The 20,906-nt window shown below is 40.1% G+C and overlaps 1 protein-coding gene across 3 annotated transcripts in view; it reads right to left on the bottom strand.

Moving 5' to 3' along the window:
* Positions 1 to 20,906, bottom strand: part of uacab (uveal autoantigen with coiled-coil domains and ankyrin repeats b) — a 44,993-nt gene that overhangs the window by 19,324 nt on the left and 4,763 nt on the right. For 2 of the 3 annotated variants that reach the window (XM_075475167.1, XM_075474987.1), the window contains exon 2: positions 1,682 to 1,812. In XM_075475167.1, coding sequence (XP_075331282.1) covers positions 1,682 to 1,812 — 131 coding nt within the window. Of the gene's footprint in view, positions 1 to 1,681; positions 1,813 to 2,520; positions 3,264 to 20,906 lie in introns of those variants that run through there. The other variant, XM_075475079.1, reaches the window with a different exon arrangement.

Below are 20,906 nucleotides of genomic sequence, written 5' to 3' on the forward strand. Positions count from 1 at the left end.
GATATATTGAGGGTAACAGTTTGTAATTAGTTTCCCCACAGAGGTCCATGATTACAAGGAATCACCATTCCACATTCCCATGTCGGCTTGTGCCCAGAATGCCACAGACACATGTGGTCTGTGTGTGTGGCCCACTGAACTATATACAGCCTGGCTGAGCTGTGATTATGTGAAATTTTTTTCCTCATTTTGAATTTAAAATGCAAAAAAGTAGGTCTTCTGTTCCTAAATGTTCAGTTATTCCGAGTTGATTTCAGACTTGAGAATATATATATATATATATATATATATATATATATATATATATATATATAAGTCAAACACCCAATGAGGAGAACGACTGCGTTTGAATACCTGTGGATGATTTCAGATTTGGCCGGGACAGTTCTGGATTTACTTCGGACAAATTCTAGCACCTTATTGTGAGACCTGGCATTTATCAAGTTGTGTGTATAACTTTGTTGATTCATTGTTCTTTGACATGGTGCCACAAGAGAATTTCACACACTGCTGAAAATACTCTGCACTTTTGTTTCTGGGATCTGGGGCTCCATGGTTTTATGGTTTAACAAAGCCTTTGTTCAAATAAGTATGAAGCACCAGCCGGAGCATAGTGACTCCTTCAATGCTGAGGATTAAACGGAGGATTGCTGAACTCCCAAAATGCTGGTGCTAGAATTTGGTTAAATTAAGAAGGAAAACAAATTGCGGCTCACTGCTGTGGACTTGGATGAGACTGCAGTCTTGAATGGTCAAGATGCAACATCAAAGAAATCTTGCATATATTTTAGTTTGAACGACCCACTTTCCCTCACCACAAAACCTCCATTTATTTCCATCCCATCTGTCAGGTTTATCTCTTCTTTAAATAAAACCTTGCGCAGGGTGTAAATGCAGATGTCTGAAAGACAAAGAACCCCTGAAAACCTCAGTTTCCCACTGAAAAGTCCTGAAATATCAAACATCATCCTACAGGATGTCAACTGACCCCGATAATGGCCCACAGCTGGGCCTAAATGTATTACTTAGGGTTGTGAACACCATAGTGGATCTGATCTGAATTTGAAGGGAGTCATTTCCTGCTGGAACTACATAAACAGCTTTTGACCAATGTGGTCAAGCCTCCACTGTCCACTAACATTCTTTATACCAACTCCCACACTAACCTCATGTCAGCTGGAAACAAAAACGGGAAATTCTGGATATAAAAATGGAGGCATAACAATTTGAAACTGCAGCATCTGTCACTTACGAGGCACGTGGACAAAAGCTTTTTGAGATTTGAGCAAGGATACTTGGCACTGATAAAAAGAGATAAAAAGGTAAAAATATTTAAGAGTTAGGCAACTGGAAAGGAATTCCCATGTGAAGATGCTTTATCTAAGAGACAGGGTGTGGAATGTCATGTGGGGGAGAGATATCCACAATGTTTGGTATTATTGACTTTGAGCAGTTTTAGATTAGCACGTGTTTAAAGAGATATGCTGGATGTAAGAATCAAGAGAAAACCAATATGAATGCATGGAAGCAAACAAAACTTTAACTCAGTTAACTTTATTTATTTATTTTTTTTACTAAGAGTGTGACAGAAAAGCTTCCTTTTTGAAAACTCTGCATTTTTACACACACGCGTGTGTGTGTGTGTGTGTGTGTGTGTGTGTGTGTGTGTGCTTTTACTCACGCAGAGCGTCCTTCCACATCGAGTTTGGTGGGGATGATGCCCTTCTTGCTGAGGACGGCAGCGACTTTATCCACCTCTCCACGCTCCACTGCCTTCATCAGCCGATCATCATACTTGTTCCAGTCTGTGTTCTGACAAAGATAACAGAAGTAAACTATGAGACACATATTCTCCAAACCTGTGAAATAATATTTTACCCAGCATGTACTTAGTTGAACCCACTGAGAACTGATTCCACATGCGAGTATACCTGCTCCCCTATGCTGTGCGGAAAACACCTCAGGCCCTGAAAGGTTGACAGTAGAGACCATCTGCTTTACAGTTATTTTAGCCAACAAATAAATGCAGCTGTGACGTGTACATGAGTCAAAATAGCAGTGTTTTTTTTTACCCTTTTCTACAACAGCAGTAATAGACTGGAACACTAGTTAGAGGAAGAACATGCTGTGCTGCACTTACACTAACCCCCCCCCCACATGAGTGACAGCTACAAAACATGGGAACAGAGCACTCCTCTGAGAAATGTGGTGCTTCATACAAAATGGAGAAAACATGCGAACAAGAACAATTCATCTTATTTGAGATTAGAACAAAAAATTGTGTATGAACACATCAGCAATCAACTGAGATTAAATAACATCAATAACACATCATCATAAGAAAACTGCATTTAGCTAAGAAGAAAGTAATAAGCCAGCAGAGTAACCAACAAGACTTCCTGTACTGCTTTAACACTTTACAAGACTCCACACTGTGTGCTGAGTCATGAGCACAGAAGATATGGTAACTGTAACAAGAGGATTTGGTAAACACTGAGATTGCTGACAATGAATACATACAAAGTGCATGGAGGTGCATTTCAGCCAGCGGCTCATCTTGGGAGAGTGGAGCTGGTCCTTGCACCGTGCTACTGAAAAGGTAGCCACTTTTCCGGTTTACAAAGACAAAAATGAACAAAAAACTAAATTAATTAAAAAAAACCTCCTCAGTCACTCAGTGCACTCAGCCAGTGAGTGCAACAGCAAATGGATGAAAAGACAAGCATCTATAAAGCAGCAGAGGTCATTTTACTGAAGGCTCCACCGTGAAAGTCTCCCTGACGAGCGGCAGAGAAGTTCATTTGTCGGGATTTTTGAAGCATTCCTTTGTTGCTCATGAGACGTGCCTGCAAGTCCATCACTGCACAGCAGTTTGGGTGATGGTAAAGGAAGGAGGAGGAGGAATAAGAGGAGAAAGGAATGGAGGTGGAGAAGCAGTAGGGCCAGCCCTGCCAGCCCCGGGACCTGCCCTGGCCGGCAACTGCAACTCCTCCTCTGGAGGAAAGTCAGCTCAGTCTGGCTGCCTCTCGCCTCCCACAAGAGTTCTTCCCTCTACTTTATCCCCAAAACTCCTGTTTACTCAGTCTTCTTTTGTTTTGATTCTCTTCCTCTTGATTTTTGGAGTGCTTTCTAAAAGCAAAAGCTGCTTGCTTATGAAGAGGTAACGGAACAGCTTCCCTCTTTGCCTCCTCTCTCCACTCTCAGTGGTCTCCAGCTTCTTCACACCACCAAATGGCAAGGTCAGTCAGCTCAGTGGGGTAAATATGTGAGCTCTCCCAGGTTTAAAATATCACCCCCTCCCTGGTAAACAGCAGTAGCGCAAACAGCCCTGCAGACTCGTTACCTCTTTATTTTTTCCTCCAACCTTTCTGTAGTGACTGATAGGAAGACAGGGGCTAAGAATACATTCTGGACATGCCAGTACAATGAGTAATGGCTTTAGTGTCTTTCATCACTGCCAGCATGAAACAAATCCAGCCAAAAAGACCTTGCTTACACTGCCCTCCCACCGTGCTCCCTGCTCACCTCTATGTGAAAATATTAATGTCAGAGGGGGATTATGGTTTGCACATTTGAAGTAGTCTTGGCAGAGACCCCTCGAATGACACTACAGGGCAAAAAGCTGCTGTTAACCCGCCCATCTAAAGAGGCTGATGTGACTCCAAAGACCCCCTGACCAACACTATGCAGTAGCAAACGTAGATGCCAGCCACTTTACAAGCAACTGTCTGAGACTGCAGCCCAACTTTTACTGCCTCTCCACCAATTACCTAGCAAATCAAAAGCAGAAGTTTCCCTTTTATTGGGTAAAACATCAGGCAAAAATGCATGGAGACAGCAATCCAAGAAAAGGAGGAGAAGGTATGGAGAGCCCGTTTAATTTACACACTGCATCAGCTCCTCGTGGGCTCTGGTTACTGCCTGCTGCCAGACTGGCGTTTACGGAGCAACGGTGATATTCACAAACATGCAAAGAGACCTCCACATGACATGTCATATGAAGAAGGAGGTGTCGACTTACAAAAGCTGCTCACCCCAGCATGGAGACAAAGACGCCAAAATGGCACCAAGCCATTACATACATTGGTCACGTAAACATGTCACATGTTTGCCGATGTGTGTGTATATTTGTTGATGAATTTGTTTATGTATGAGTTAATAATAGGGCTGTTAGCAAGCAGAAGTAGCCATTGCACTGGCTACTCTAAAGGGGAGCTTCTTGATAATGACAATATAAAAAAATAAACCATTTTAAAATATTTATGTCGTGGTAACAATTTGCCATTTGGCCTTGACTCTGTGAGGTAATGCTGAACATCTTTTTACCCACAACCGTTAATGATCTAAACGTGAATCACTTTACTGTTCTGCATCATCTCAGAGCAGGAAGAGATGATGATAGCAGATGACCAGTTATATCCAGTTACACATCATGACGTCACTATCATGGAAACGCTTCTGCCTGATTTACCCTCACTTGCTGAAACTGGACACTGCTGAAATACAGACTCCTTGTATTTTACAAGCCCAGTTCCAAAAAGGTGGGACGGCGTGTAAAATGTAAATATAAACAGAACGCAAAGATTTGCAAATCTCAAGAATTTTTTTTTTTTATTTGCAACAGAACATAGAAATCATGAAACACTGAACGCGATAGAAATATTAGCTCATCTTGAATTTGAGGTCAGTCATGTTTACCACTGTGTAGCATCTCCTCCTTAAATATCAGGGAACTTTGAGAGGAATGTTGTGCCATTCTTGTCTGACAAAGCTGCACAACAGTCCTGAGTCTTCTTTGTTGTATTTTGCATTTATGATATGTCAAATGTTTTTACAGTTGGTGAAAGGTCAGAACTGCAGGCAGGTCAGTCCAGCACCCAGACTCTTCTACTGTAAACCCATCTGCTGTAACAGATGCAGTATGTGGTTTAAAAAAAACAAAAAAAACGTAATCTAGATAGGAGCATGTTTCTCTAATACTTCAACGTACCTGTCAGAATTGATGGATTCTTTCCAGTTCAAAAGGCACTAATGCACCTCCAGAACATGATAGATGAAGGCTTTTGATTTTGTTTACTGAGCTGGATGGTCCCTCTCTTCTTTAGTCTGGAGGAGAAGGTGTCCATGATTGCCAAAAAAGAATTTCAAATTTTGATTTGTATAACCACAGGCCATCTTTCTTTTATTGCCTCGGCCCATTTTACATGAACTCTGGCCTAAAGAATACGGCAGTGTTTCTGCTTTCTACAGTGAACTTTTTACATTTTACAGGGACCAAAAGATGAGCAACTATAGCAATTGATATGTGGAAAATATGACCTCGGAGCAACAGAACAAAACCAATGTACTATGCAGCCTGGATCTGGTGAGATAATCCTGCATCCAACAACAATGAGCTGCTTCCGTGGGCTGCTAGACGTCCAGGATATGATCAGCATGAATGTACAACAGTATACAAATCCTCTAAAAACCGGCTCTGATTGACCAAATTACAGCAGCAATTACAGAATAAATCCCATTTCTGTTCCAAAAAGAGCTGTACTTGGGTTGTTATTCAAGCCTTAGGAGGGTACTCTCATGAACCATATATCTTTGACATCTGAGTTTTTTTTGTTTTTGACACTGTGTTAAAGAGCAAATGTTTTCAGGTAATGAAATAAGACAACAACTACTAAAACGAATGCTGTTCAGCCGTGAAGTAAATCAACTTGAAAAACCATCCTGAAAATGAGTGGTTTGTTGAGTAATTTAGTGAATTTACCTGCTGGACATAACATGCACTGTGCAATAGTATTCAAAAATAGTTTTCTGCAAGTGAAACAAACACATTACCTAAAGCTTCTATTTTAACAGAGTGACCTTGGGCACATAACATCACCCGACACTGGATCAGGTAGCTTAGGCTGCTACCTGTCCACACTTATTATTCTGGGTGTCTGGTAATACTTGTAGTCTCTTGTCATCCTCAATTTCCAACACCTCAGTTTCCTCCCTCTCTCAGCTCCTGGCCAGACTAATGGGTCTCTAGTGCCCTGACAGATGAAATCATCAGCAGAAAATATCTAACAGGTCATCTGACAACGGACTACAGCCAAAACCAAAACATAAAGCTATACGCCAACGTGTCAGTTGATAGTTCTGTCCAGTAAACTGCAGTGGCTGATATGGTTTCAGATTTTAAGTGTGGGGTTGGAAATGATCACAGGAGACATCTGCAAAGAGGCATAAAGTCGTGAAATATAAACCTTTGACATTTCATGAGCCAAGCAGAAAGGCATTGGGAAAGGCACAGCCTGCTTTTTGTAATACCGAACACACCATTATGTTATCGGTACTTTTTCTATCCATTAATGCAAATACGTCAAACGTTTACAACAATGAAAAAAAAAGGGGGGGCACAGATTCAGATGTCATACAAGTGAGATGTTTTAGTATCAAATTCACTTCACAGCCGCCAAGCGCACACCCAGCATAAAGGTAAAGGAATATTATATCAAGATCCTAAAAGATGTTACAGCTTTTTACTTTTGTTAACAATCAACAGACCAGTTCACCTCAGCAACGCACAATGTCGCCCCAGTCGGAAGCTCTTTTCACACAGTGTTTGAGCCTCATCAGCACAGAATGAAATAATTCCTTAAGGGGCCGAGCTGAATGATGACGGTATCATTGGTTTGAGCAGTGTGTTCAAAATGCTTATGCTTCCTTTCATACCGGCCGTTTCTGTCCTCACAGGTGTATCAGCAGCACATCAACTTTAACAGTCTTTCAGCCTCTGTAATTACCAACGGGACATCGATGTCGACAAGCTTGTTTCAGTCCGGCCCTGAAAGGAACTGTGTGAAAGGTGCTAAAGTGAATTTATGGCAAGAATGCTGACACCTGAATGCACGTGAGTTTTGAATCAGTTTCTGTTGGCAGGCACAGTCAAGAGTGATGGACACAATGCACAGAAGACAACTAAAGGTAGATAAGCACTCCAGCATCTTTAAATTCTGTTGGCGCAACTTATAAACAGGTACCTCAATAATGACCTACATCACTTTTCAATACTAATGCAAACTCTTGACCTCCGCTTCCAGAAAAGCCTCAAAAATGGCACCAAATAATCTGTTTCTATTTCCATCGGTTATCCCCAGAGATACCTGCATGGGACATTTGGAGAGCTTCATGCTGTGTGAATATCTCAGTGACAATTTGATTTATTGGTGCAATATACCACCATGGCAGTAAACAGCCAACACTCAAGCTGCATGAGTGTGAGCCTTAAGAGCAAGCTCAAATAGCATAAACCGTGCCACAGAAATCTCTCGAAATGATTTGAAGAGCAAATAATTTCACAGATGTTTCTACAGAATAAGCAACCATACAAAAGTGTAGGGACAAACGATGTTGAGAAGCTATGCATTAAGAAACGTCTCTCTCCATTTTACCGACAGCTTTTCACAATCAGCGGGGATTTTTCTGTGACTGTTGCTCGCAGTTTCCCACCACAACCCCAACACACACCTCACTGATCTGTGACCGTAGACCTGTGCATTAAGTGAACTGTGTGCAACTGTCTGAGCATGTTGTGTGTAACTGAAAACCCCTCAGGGGCAGAGACAGAAAGGGTGGAGGAGGGAAAGACTGGGAGTATGTGAGATAAACAATGTGGAGAGGAGTTGATAGCTCTGAAAGGGACAAGAATCAACATGCTCACAGTCAATCTGTCATTATGGGACAAGTACTCAGATTTGCACTCAGGTATGCACATGAAGCAGTAGCCACATGCTGTTTCTGGGGAAACCACTTTTCCTGCACTGAATGTAGAAGAAGAGACAGACATGCCCTCTGGTGGTGAACTGAAAAACAACAGGAGTAATTCAACAAAGTCCTCTGGACACAGAGGTAACTGTGACCAACGGTCACTCCCTCGTCTTTTTTAATTATCCTGGTGAGGTAGTTAAACGACTATCCTATGCAAGAAGATCTTAAGCAAATGTGTTTTGCAAATTAACTGCAACAATAATCAGATTACCGATGTCATGCTGTTAAAACCTTCATGCTTGCATTCACAGAGCTTTTTCCCAACCACACACACCCAACACTATAAAGTGAAAGGGCACAAAATATGAGAAAGAAGTTGACTAGAATGCACCCTTAAATATTCTGTCATTTAATTATAAAATCATAAAGATGAAAAACAAATGTTCATGATGGGATTAGTGTAAGGTGCTTCACCCTCAGGGCTGAGCCTGTTATACCACGTAAAATAAAATGTTTAACATATCCACGTGTGGTATCTTTTTTTGATTTTGGTCCTGCACCCGGTTCATGTCGGACCTCAGTGCTATACTCATCACATAAATTAGTTCAGAATCAGCTGATTCGACCACTTTTTTCCGTTTTGTAAAATGACAAAAAGTGACGGATATACTGAAAGAAATGCCACTCTGCCCATCCCATCCCAATTTTGCGCTTAAATATTTTTGTACCATCAAATTATAACTATCATACCTCGGTTTTTTACATCGTTAAACAAAAACCAGGAGAGAGTTTTAAGTCAGTACTTTCAAGTGAAGTTGACAATGGAACTCCAGGTGACCTAATTTTTTTCTGTTCAGGCACTTTGAAAACGTCAGGTGATCTGAGCACGCTGGCGTGATCACAGACCCCCCTCAGGGTTAAAGTCACATAATGCATTATTGTTTAGACGGTTTCCTTCTTTTAATTTGTATTCCACATTATAAAACTAACCCCTGAGGATGAAAAAAAAAAAAAGACATTTACATATTGCCTCGATTCAAATATAAGCACATAATATAAATGACACACAAGAATGGATCTTTTTCACTTTTACCAGCTGCACACCAAGAACAACACTTTTTTGTTTGTTGAAAATTTGTTTGTTGAAAATACACTATCATTTCATTCAGAGTAACAAAACTATCTAATAAACTGATAAAAACATTGATAACATGGGTCTATTTTATGAAACAAAATAAAACCTGTGGGGTATTACAGGGAGTTTCCTGGTGATCTTATATAGATACCCTCACTTGTGTTGCCCACAGACCCAAAAAGGAGACCGGTCCATCCAGCTGCTAGGTCATACCATTTTAGATGACTTATGACCCAGAGGGCAAAGCTTTTCCGAGCTATTTTCCCTTACTTCCGAGACCTGATGCCAGCAAAGGAGATCAGCTTTCCAGCTGCCCAAACCCTGTGAACTTTGGCCCTGCCACCTCCCAGTAAGGACAGCCCATAGCCACGAAAAACAGCAAGGCCACTTTAAGAGCGTCCTAGAAAGGCAACGATGGGATTAATGATTCATAGGTAAAACCTTTTCATTATCAGATGCATATATCTGAAAAAAATAAATAAATAAATAAAATAAAATAAAAAAAATCAACCAAATATATTTTAGGCGATGTGTTTTTGTTCTACTGCAATTATCCCAGATTCATTTGGAGGCATATGCTTTACCTTTGTGTTTATCAGAGAATATTATGTAATATATATATATATTGTGTAAAATATGCTTAAACTCATACAGAAGGAAAATAAACCCTTTAAAAAGGAGCAACAAGGGGAGTACAGCAAATTACAATGCACTAAAAAAAGAATTAAATAAATAAAAAAACTGGCAAGAACAGCAGTTTACTAATTTCCCATTTAAATGAAGCGGGAATATCAGAAAAAAACAAAGCAAGCGGACATCAACTTTGCCCATTTTGAAGCAGTATCATGTTGTACAGTCCAACACTGCGACATGTTCTAACAAATAATTCTTTAAATAACTTTGAAATCAAATATTTTGTGGGGAAAATCCAAACAAAATACACACAAATAACCTGAGCTGCAGCAACTTGTTCACACGATAGTGCAAAATACATAAGAAAAAGAATTAAGAAGTTGAAAATTGAGCTATAATATCAATTGTTAAGATAAAAGGTTTTACAATGAAAACCCCCAAAGAATGACTCCTGGCCTCAGTGCTCTCTTGATTTTATCTGGCACCACTAGAAGATTGACATTTTTCATTTTAAATAAAACATCATGACAATTATTGAATGCCAAAATTAAATCAAGCTTTTAAAGAGCTTCAGATGTAGTGGCAGTAGTGGGGACGATTCTGTACCTGTTCAATGACAAAGCTCACACATTCTGTGATGAAGAAAACCACTTCCATAGCCTCTAAATTAGGTTAAAGTATTGGTTTCAAACTAAATGTCAAAACTTTATAGAGGACACATTCTTGTAGCCATCACTGAAATAACAATGTTCCCCAGCAGGAGGAATAAAAACATGCTGTTATTGGTTCTGGATGTAGCTGGTTGGTGGTTTTATTGATATTATTCCAGCTGCTCTGATGATGTGGGGGCAGGGAAGTCATCAGTACAGAGCTATGGGGCACTGAAAACCAGGAAGGAAAATGGAATTTTTAAAAGAAATATTACAATAAAATGATAAGGCAACAACCTCAAACTACTCCACATATTTCAAGACCACTAGAATTTAAATTTTCAGCTGCTTCAGGGCGTACATGCCATGAAAGGAGCAAAGAAAGGGAAAGGTAAAAAAAAAAAAAAAAAAGGGTTCGGGTACTCTGATGTTATTTGGCTGAAGGGAGTATTGTGCAGAACAAAGGCTGTTGTGACCTCACTTCACGTAAAAATGATGAGGTTGTGTGAGGGTAAAAACCACAGGACTCTTTTGCCTGTATTTGGTTATGCGAGGAACCTTTGGGCATGCTGGTACTTGGGCACAAATACTGGTGTTGATGCTTGTATAGCCAGCATCTACAAGTCATCGCACACACAAGGACAGTCAGGAATGTGACTGGAGGCCAGTCGATTGGACTATGATTCATAAAAAAGCAATAAAGCCATGCAATAACAGAACCTCAGTTTGAAAGGTTGCAACAAATCGCTTCAAATAAGACACTGCTAACTCTTCACAGCCCCTATTGAGTTTTACAAAAACATCAGTAAATACACAGATACATAATGAAATTTGATGAGCAAACAAAAAACAAGTATAGGCATACATTTATCTATTAGAATGAAAGAGTAAAAACAAATAAAACATTTAGTAAAAGATGCACTGCAATGGTCCCAGGAAACAATTACATTTTTGAATGGTGGAAGATAATGATCGGTTGGATATGAAGCAGGTCTGGACCTGCCTTATTGCTGAGTCAAACACACCTATTCTTCTTCTAAGAAAAATCTCCCTCCACATCTGAAAATGCCTTCAAACAAAAAGATTCCTCTCCTCCAAAGTCCCATTTTGTTAAATTTTGGTGGTAATTTGGGAAATTTAATTGGTATTTTTTGTCAATTACGTGCTCCTTTGACATTTGAGCATGTTTTTTTTTTAAAAAAAACAACAACAACTAAAACCAAATATCATACAAAAACAAAGATAATGAGGTTGGTCAATAACTCAATTCCCCTCCTGTGCATAGTTTATTGGGCCAAGAACAGTGGTCCAATTAAATGGCCAGATGACAACAAGCAAAACAAAAACAAAACAGCCAACAACAACAGCTCCAGCTCCAGCAAGAGCCGGGACCTCAAACTACTCCACATATTTTTGAGACTGCTCCCAAATGGCAGCAACACAAAACAACATGTTGACGTGTGTCTGCAATGAAACAACACAGAGGGAAACTGTAAAGAGAATTCATGCTTTCTGTGCCCATCTTTGCAAACAGTTTGGGACCCTGTAAACACTCACCTGGTCCTATAAATAGTGCCTTCTGAGTCAGCTGTGCTGACACCAATGCAGGAGCATGTAATCAGTCTACAGTACAGTTAGAGGTGAGGATAAAGACAGTTCTTTATATCTCAAAACAAGTGTACATACATGTTGTTCTTGTCTACTTTATCTTTTTAGTCTGGTATTGTATCTTTTTTTTTTAAGGGAGACTGCTACAGTTACATATGAAGTGACTATCGTCAGTCACAAATATTTTTTGGTGCAGAGGGACCGAGCGGGTCTTGGCAGACTGGTGAGGATGACTAAATTTATGTCATCTAGGCCTTGGACTTGAGCAAAAGCACAAAGCAAAAATTCCCTAATTGGCTGTCAAAGTTATAAAGTAGCATGCTGTATAAAAAAAACAGTGTACTTCCATTGTTTCAGATGGTAAGGACACGGAAAAAAGGAAGAACTTACAAAGCAGAAGCAAAGTGCCTGGGCAGTCTACGGCATGCATAAGATGGCTGAACGTTTTCAACTAGCGTTAAACTAAAATATTCTGGAAACATGAATAACCATGTTACACGTCATCAGCCAGGAATGGATTTAAAAAGAAACACCAAGATGTGGTAGCTGCCAACCAGAGGACCATCGATCAAACAATATCAAAGTTTCATCCCAGCTAGAAAAGGGGCGAAGCAATTTTTAAACTCCATGGGAAATTTTTTCCAGCAAGGATTTGCATCCATATTCAGTTTTCAACAGGAACATTTTAACAACACATTGATCGTGCAATCACAAAAGCGCAGATAGGAAAGCTCCAACATATGATGCGCGCTACATTGCCACAGAATCTTGTCACTTTATCTCAGATGACTCTCAGTTAGCTTTTTAATAATTACATATAAAAGAGGATGTTTGGTTATAATCGTGTTATTTTTTGGTCATGATTCAGAGTATGTTCAGATCTGCAATAGCTTACAACAAGCATGCTGCAACAGACACATCTTTCTCTTCCTGTGGGCTCCTTTTTCAAAGCTAACGTCAGGTTAACAGGTCACATTTCTTCTGTTTGTTTTATTAACAAAAGGTACTGGAAATGACCCAAGTATGGATTGTCATGAAAGTATCAAAGTTTCACGTGAAGGGGGGCCGCATCAACATGGATGGATAGTCGCGTTACAGCCCTCTACATCGTAATCGAATCAAATCATGACGTGGCCAGAGACTGAGAGAATGTCTGAGAATATCTAGTAGTTTGGACACCGCTTAGTAGGAAAGTTTCCAACCAATTGTGAAAACATTTCGTGTGTAAACTGCACAGCAGCTGTGGTGATGACAACAAGACAAAATCAGCTTCACCAATTTCTCTCTTTCACTGTCTACTTAGTACACTAAAAAAAAAAAAAAAAAAAAAAAAAGGTGGCTTTTTCCAAGCAACAAAACTGATCAAATGTGTTACGAACTTTAGTTAAAAAAAAAAAAAAAAAAGGCATTGACTAATCTGCTAAACTTAAACATGCAATCAAGAAGAAAACAGCTTGATCAGGCTTAGTCTGAGCCACTGCGCAGCAGTTTGGCCATCATCAGCAAAATCTTTGTGCTCCTGTTGCTCAGCATGACTGGCTGTATGTGCAAGCTTGTGTGTGTGTGCACGCTGATGTCAGCTGCAGCCCACCCATAGTCAGTCAATAAACTGAGCCCCCTCTCTGACGCCACCCTCCCCCAACATTGGTAATCTCTCCATCACTAAGCCAACACACACGAAACAGTTCATATTACACATAAACAGTCTGGTTACATGAATTGTACCCCAAAATTAAACATGACAAACAAACAGGTTACAAATAATGACACATGCATTTTATCTCAACAAGCTGGCTGCAACACAGACCGGGCACTCTGCTTCATGCAGCTCTTCGCATATGACCTCATGGCGGCTCCCACCAAGCCAGACGTTAATCCTAAAATCACACAGCGCTGCTATACCAACTACTACATCGTTAACGCAACACCCAGCCTTAACATACTTGTGCTGCTCCTGTCGGACAGTTTTAGACAGTCTCTAAAACAAACTATTTCAAATTAGTTAAATAAGGAACGAAGAAGTATTTACAACTACTGGCCACACCAACATGAAACCTTGCAAAGATATGCATCAACCCCAAATGACTTCGCCGACCCCAAGAATTTCAGACCATCTTGCAGAGACCAAAACAATTCAAATCCGAGAGACACTTACTCACAGAGAGCAATCATAATGGGAAAATGTTTTTGAATAACAAAACTGGGTATTGTGAGATGACTTCTATTCATGTGCAACAGCAGTCTGTGCTCTATTGTATGGTATGAATATCTTTCAGACAGTCTTGACAGTTACAGACAGTCCAGTATATCAGCCTGACAGATGCTTGTGGGGAGATTTGGGCAGACTGGTAGATGGATCAGGGATTAACTCAAATGAAAAAGTCAATCTATACCAACTCAAAAGGCAGACATACATTAAAAAGGGGGGAGGGAGGGAGGGAGGGAGGGAGGGAGGGTGAAAAAAAGAGGATTCTATTAAGCCAAACTCCTGCAAGCAGAACTGTAAGAATGTCTGTTGGGTGTTTTCACCATGCTGAAGAAGTTTCTGCTTGATAAGTATTCAGGGTCCTTTAAGGTTTCACAAGGGCTTGGGAAAGATTCCTCTTGGGTTGAAGGGTGTTTGCAAAGAATATACAAGAATGCACATGGGCATGAATGTTTTATAATAAATCAAACTTATCTTCTGGCAAGAAGTTTGAAACTAGCGATAAAGCTGACATTTTGTCGACGGGACATTCACGTTACAACCCATGTGTTTATCTCTGCTCTGTTTGATAGATAGATAGATAGATAGATAGATAGATAGATAGATAGATAGATAGATAGATAGATGGATACTTTATTTATCCCGTGGGAAATTTAAGGATCCAGTAGCTTATACAGAATACGAATCAGAATACAAAAAACAACACAAGTGCAACACAACACACAACCACAGACAACACAGCATACTAACATCACAGTTCATATACACAAAACAGGGAATGAACAAAAACTGTACCAGAGGAGGAGTGGGATGCTTATGTTGAATGTGCGGATAGTGCAAAAACAGAAACAAAGTGTGTCCGTGATAAAGTGTGAGCAGTGCAAATGGGAGAGTGCAATTACGATAGTCTGTGCAAATGGCTAAAATAGCAAGTAGAGGAGGGTGTGTTGTTTGATTCACACAGTGAAGTCCATCTCGCTTCTCCTCTCCTTGCGTGTGGCATTGAACAGCTGAATGGCCCTGGGGACAAAGGACTTCCTCAGCCTGTCTGATGAGCATGCCAGTGACCGGAGTCTGTCGCTGAAAATACTCCTCTGACTGTCCAAAGTTCTGTGCAGTGGGTGGTGAACATTGTCCAGGATGGTCAGCAGCCTGCTCAGTGTCCTTCTCTCCGCCACTGTGATGAGGCTGTCCAGCTCAGTGCCTGCGACAGCTCCTGCCTTTCTCACCAGCCTGTCCAGTCGCCCCGCGTCCCTCTTTTTTATGCTGCCTCCCCAGCACACCACAGCGTAAAAGAGGACACTAGCAACAACAGACTGGTAGAACATGCACAGCAGTTTGTTGCAGACATTGAAGAATTTGTTCTCAGACACTGGTGCAGCCAGACAAAACAATCACAGCCACTTGTGGAAAGATGCAGCATTTCCTATGGCGTTTTGCTATGCTTCAGGATTTATAAGAATATTAAAGCAAGCCGTGTACATTTCAGGGGTTAAAAGTGCAGCAGCAGCTTCAATATGAAAGAAATCATGAGCATGTGATGGCAGCTGGTTGTTGGATAAAACGTTTTTAATTCAGTATCTGGATTTGATACTTGTTACAACAATTTAAAGAGCTAAAGATGTATTTTTTTAAGTTGTATCACATGGTATGAATCCATAGATACATAGATATATATATAGAGGATAAACAAAACGACTTAACGAGACTTTTGTTGGTTTATGGGATTGAGGAAAGATCTGTGGTTTGTTTGGGTAGATTAGACAAAAGCTCTGGGCTATCAGTGGTAGTGTGAGTGCAAAGGCCAAAATAAATATAATTCATTCCATAATTTACAAAATATGGATAAAAGCTTTAATTTGTGTCATAAATAATCTCTTAATTGCCTCCTGTGAATCCAACTGAGACACACAACGTGTCCCTGACCGCTGTGAAGTGGTCAGTCTTGCACTAAGAAATACAATCGTCAGCACTGGGTCTTGGAGCACTTGGAAAAACATTTTCAAAATTAACCATCCAGCTAATCTGGAGGCTTTCAGCAACCTACACCATTTTCTAAAAGCACAAAGACACAACTAAAGCAGCCGATAGCGATCACAGCCTCCCCACACTCCTTTTGTCAAAAAACAACTTAGAAAAATCTGAGTTTTTTTAGCTTTCCAACAATACATTTAACTGCATTGGGCTCCTCTGTCCTATGCTACTACCCCATCATAAACACCTGACATCCACGCTCTCCATTTACTAAAATAACACTTCTTTGAGGGAGAGGAGGCTCTTACATTTCACAATGAAGGCACAACACAAAGGTTTGTGGCTTGTGGGGGGGTTGATCAGGAGCACAAAGAAACAAAGAGCAATAGATGCTCAGATCATATCCTTGAAATAAACAAGTGGATCATGTCATAAAATAATTTGAGACTTTATTATGCAAAATCCAAAGGCAAAAACAGTAAAACTAAAAAATAATTACTCAAATTTGTATGAGGACTGATGACCACTTAGCACAGTGCTTTCAATTTCTGAAAGAATAATAAATACACTGTCATTATAAACAGCGGGACATAAAAAAAACAAACACTGCCATTAAAGCTGCAAGTCACCGATGATTTTTAATACAAACAACACTTCAGAACAAGGCTGGCTTTACTGGGAAGGCAGCAAATACTTAAATGACTGCTTACGTCTTGATTTACCCCTTTCATTAGACTGTTCTGTTGTGTCTTTGCCTACAGCAAGCTTATCATTAACTGAGTGCTCAATCCATCTGAGAGCTAATGAGTGCTTTGCAATCACTGGCTTTGATGACAAGCCTGAACCTTACTGTTTGTCTCAGAAAAACATTTTAGCTATACAACAAAATACACCTAAAACCTTCATCAAGCATTGACAACTGGTAACAAGATGAATGAGCATCTCTTAGTATTATACATTAAAAAGCACAGCTAATTTAGCAACAACTATGGAAACAACGAGCAATGAATTAGCACAATATGCATCGACAAAGAAGGTTATGCATAATAGTGTAAACAGAAAGGCCATTTCTTAAACCAAAAATATGTTTACGCTTTATGGATTTTTAATAGCAATGTAACTAATGACTATTTATATGATCAATTATTATCAGAAATTCATAAAATCAGAAGGTGCAGTCTTCCAACATTTTTGTTTTTTTCAGCTTTTAAAATGACTTAGACAGAGAAATCCTGTCCTAAAATCAGAGGCTTTACAAAACGCAGGACTTAGGTAATAATGAAACATAAATACATCAAAACAAATAGAAAGTGCATAAATAAGAACACACTGTGTGCATGAAGCAAAAGTCTCCTGCTCTGACAATACATTGTTTTACTGATCCATTATTGAAGCTGCAATTGAGATGATGTGTGGAAATGTCAGTTTAACCACAATATCTGCCTCGACAGTGACAACAATAAAAGTAACGTTTATGATGAAGACACCGAGGAGCCAAGGACAACTGATGAATAACACATTTAAAACTCTAAACAGCTGAAAAGCTGTGATGTCAGAACCCATACCAATTCTAAATGAGACACAGATACCATTCGACCTTCAGAAACTTCTATCATCTCAACAAAGTACTTTTCCCACAAGTTCTGAGAGTTGCAAATAAAAAAAAAAAGCACACCATGTCTCAAAAATAATAGTCACAAATGTAGAAAAAGGGTGCTACATAATTTGATAGATAGTAACTCAACGACATCGGGAGAGTCCATCTGATTATTTTTGTTTTCTCATCATCTTGTCACTGTGCTTTGAATCCTTCAAATTACATCACATCACACATGGAGCTAAAGCAGAGCCCATGAGCATTATGCGCTCATTCACACAGCATCACTGGGTAGATGTTGCCCACGACACAAACGATGCTTATTGCTGTTGAAGGACAATTACTGGTTTCTAGAAAAAGAGCCATGTGCCATTTATGTGCACAGAACAGAGCAAAGACCAGAGACACAAAGATAAAGATAAAGATAAAGTTGTTGTCCGCTATGGTACAGCTGTAGCTTGGACTAAATCCATTTTCTCTTTACCCGCCTAATCAAATTCAGCCCATCCCGGCTGACAACCAGTAGCTTGGACTAAAAAGTTTCAATCCACTACAGTAAGGGCCGCACGGTATTGTGATGGTAACACCGTTACCTCACAGCAAGACGGTTCAAATCCCAGCGGAGGCATGTTTCCATGTCCTCTCTGGGTACTCAAAAAACATGAATGTTAGGCCAACTAATGATTCTACATTGACCTGAGGAGTAAGTGTGCATGGTTGTTGGTCTCTGTGTGGCCCTGTGGCGAACCATCCAGGGTATAATGAGCCTCTCGCCGAGATGCTAAAACTGATGGGTGTATTATTTGTAGAAGCCACGAATTTGATTAAAAGTGCTTCCTGCCCAATCAGGTTTGAAACCTTTAACTTGGAGAAAAAACTGGAAATAGAGCGCCTAGGTGCTCTTCAGCCTCGACGTATCATGATCACTTAAACTACTTAAAAAAAAAACCTGCAGCTTTAAAGTGGAGTGGTTCACGAAGAAGAAGTGGCTAACAGTTAGCTTACAAATGAGGCCACTCTTCTGTTTTCTGTGTCTGCTTTGTCCTGGACTGGTTATTCCGATTTGAAACATCTTTCCGAGAGGATAATTAAACACAAAATCAGCCGGATGCATCTAGATATTTGTTGTTGCACCCAGCTTTGGTGAGTAAAAGCCTGTTCTTATCCATGTGAACTATTGAAGTGAATTGATAAGACGTCTTGTCCTGATGCTGTTTGTATCTCTGTAGTTGTCTCTGTGTTCTTAATATTGCTTAATATTTTTTACACACACACACACACACACACACACACACACACACACACACACACACACTTTCTTTTGTCTGTTTTTCTGTTGGGAGCAGACCTTTTGTAGAGCCATATGTGGACTTTATGCCTATTACAGGACAAATTAGAGCCCGGAGAGTACAAAGAGGTTGGTGCCCCACCATTTATTATTTCATCTTACAGAGAATAGCCATCACATCAATGTGCATGGATAATGTACAACTGGGCTGTCACTTTAATACCTCCACCAAACTCTGATGAATAAAAAGAAAGATTATTATAAAGCATCAAAACAAATCTTATTTCCTTACAACTTAATTGTCTTTGGGAACCAAAAATCTGCTTTTTGAATAATATGATTCATTTTCTTCATTTTATTTTATGCATTTTGGCAGATGCTTTTATCCAAAGCGACTTACACTGGGAGACAGGTAGGGTAAGATGGTCTTTCCTATGGACCCCTACAGGAGATAGTACCTTTAATGCAGGGGTGTCAGGATTTGAACCCAGGTTTCCCCACATGAAAGGTGGCCATCTTACCACTACACTATCCAGTCCTACAGTATACAATACAATTGGAAAAAGAAAGGGCCACACAACCCTTGACACATGGCTAAGGCTGTACTTTGGCACTATTTAAAAAGGTAACATGCGAACCCTGCTGTATGTAAGAGACCAGCCCCAAAGGACTGTAAAAAGGTCAGCTGAGAGGAACGTTCTAGTGTATAGTATATGCAAGCAATACTGAGAGAAAGACTGAAAGTTATGTGTTTATTATTAAACCAAATGTCAGCAGGCCAGATGGGGTGTGGCTCTGAGGAATTTTATTTCAACCCACTCGCTAAACACATGATTTGCAAGTGTTGTTACTCTGTGACCTTGTGTGCTTAAAACTGATTTCTACTATAACTGCTTTCAGCACAATCCAAAGATGTAATATAAAGCAGATTCATTCATTCAATGGGCTTCAGTAATTTTCATGTCCTTGGCCCTGGTCGAACTGATTGAGTTTAGTGGGACTGGAATGAAAAAAAATGAAGCTACATGTGGGTTTATCATCACAGCCACAGCAAACAAAAGTCTACCAGGAACTGAAAGACCATTCCACAATGTTCAGCTCAAACAAGTACAACTTTACTAAAACTCTTGACAGTTGAATTGTGAGAAAAACAAAAGACATTGCGACATAAAATCTTCCTCCATTGCGGTCTGGTAAAGCCACAATGGAGGAATTTCCATGAGACAAACTCCATTTCGTGACAGCTAAAGAACTGATAACAGACAGGCTTAGTATCTTTGCCACTGAGAAACTAACACGAATGAGGGCTACGGGTACCTTTGGCTCTACTGTCCACATGACACAAAGTGCATTTCCCAAACTGACAGCGCAGATGTGACTGCTGTGACAACAAGCAGTGGCAGAGTGTGACTAAATACTCTGATTCTTCTTCTTATTGCTCAAGCTTAAAATTCTCCAGTACATAGAAGCACTCTGATATAGAGGTGCACCGAATATTCGGCAACCGAAAATATTCGGCCGAAAACGCAAAAAAAAACACATTCGGCTTTCGGCCGAAAGCCAAATGAGTGGCCGAATCGGAGGCCGAATAGTGGTGACGCAAAATTATCCACAGACGGTGGAGTCGACAGAACCAAACTCATCTGTAAACTCTGCCAATATGCCGCTCATTGATTGGATGCGAGACTCCGGTTCTTCTCACAGATGTTTATTAACGCCACATCAACACCGTAGAACTAAATGTTCGAGTAAACAAAATAAAAGACAACATTAGTTGTTGTAATCATTAAAGAAATAGCATTCTTAGCATTGTCGCTGGTACCAATAAATAATCAAAGTAATACTGGCCACTTTAGCTGCTTCTCAACCAACGGCAGAGTCATTCCCCAGAGGCAATCTTCACGGTCAGAACTAGGATTCTTTAACTTACACTTCTCCTATGCATCACATTCACCCAGTAACAGCAAACACCACGAAGCATGGAGTGATGAAATAAAAATAAACTAGCAGGTAACATCACGCTACAGGTGCTCCTCGGTCTCTGTGTGAAGCTAACGGAGCTAACC

This window comes from Odontesthes bonariensis, chromosome 1 (assembly GCF_027942865.1).
Source record: "Odontesthes bonariensis isolate fOdoBon6 chromosome 1, fOdoBon6.hap1, whole genome shotgun sequence".
Classification (NCBI taxonomy): domain Eukaryota; kingdom Metazoa; phylum Chordata; class Actinopteri; order Atheriniformes; family Atherinopsidae; genus Odontesthes; species Odontesthes bonariensis.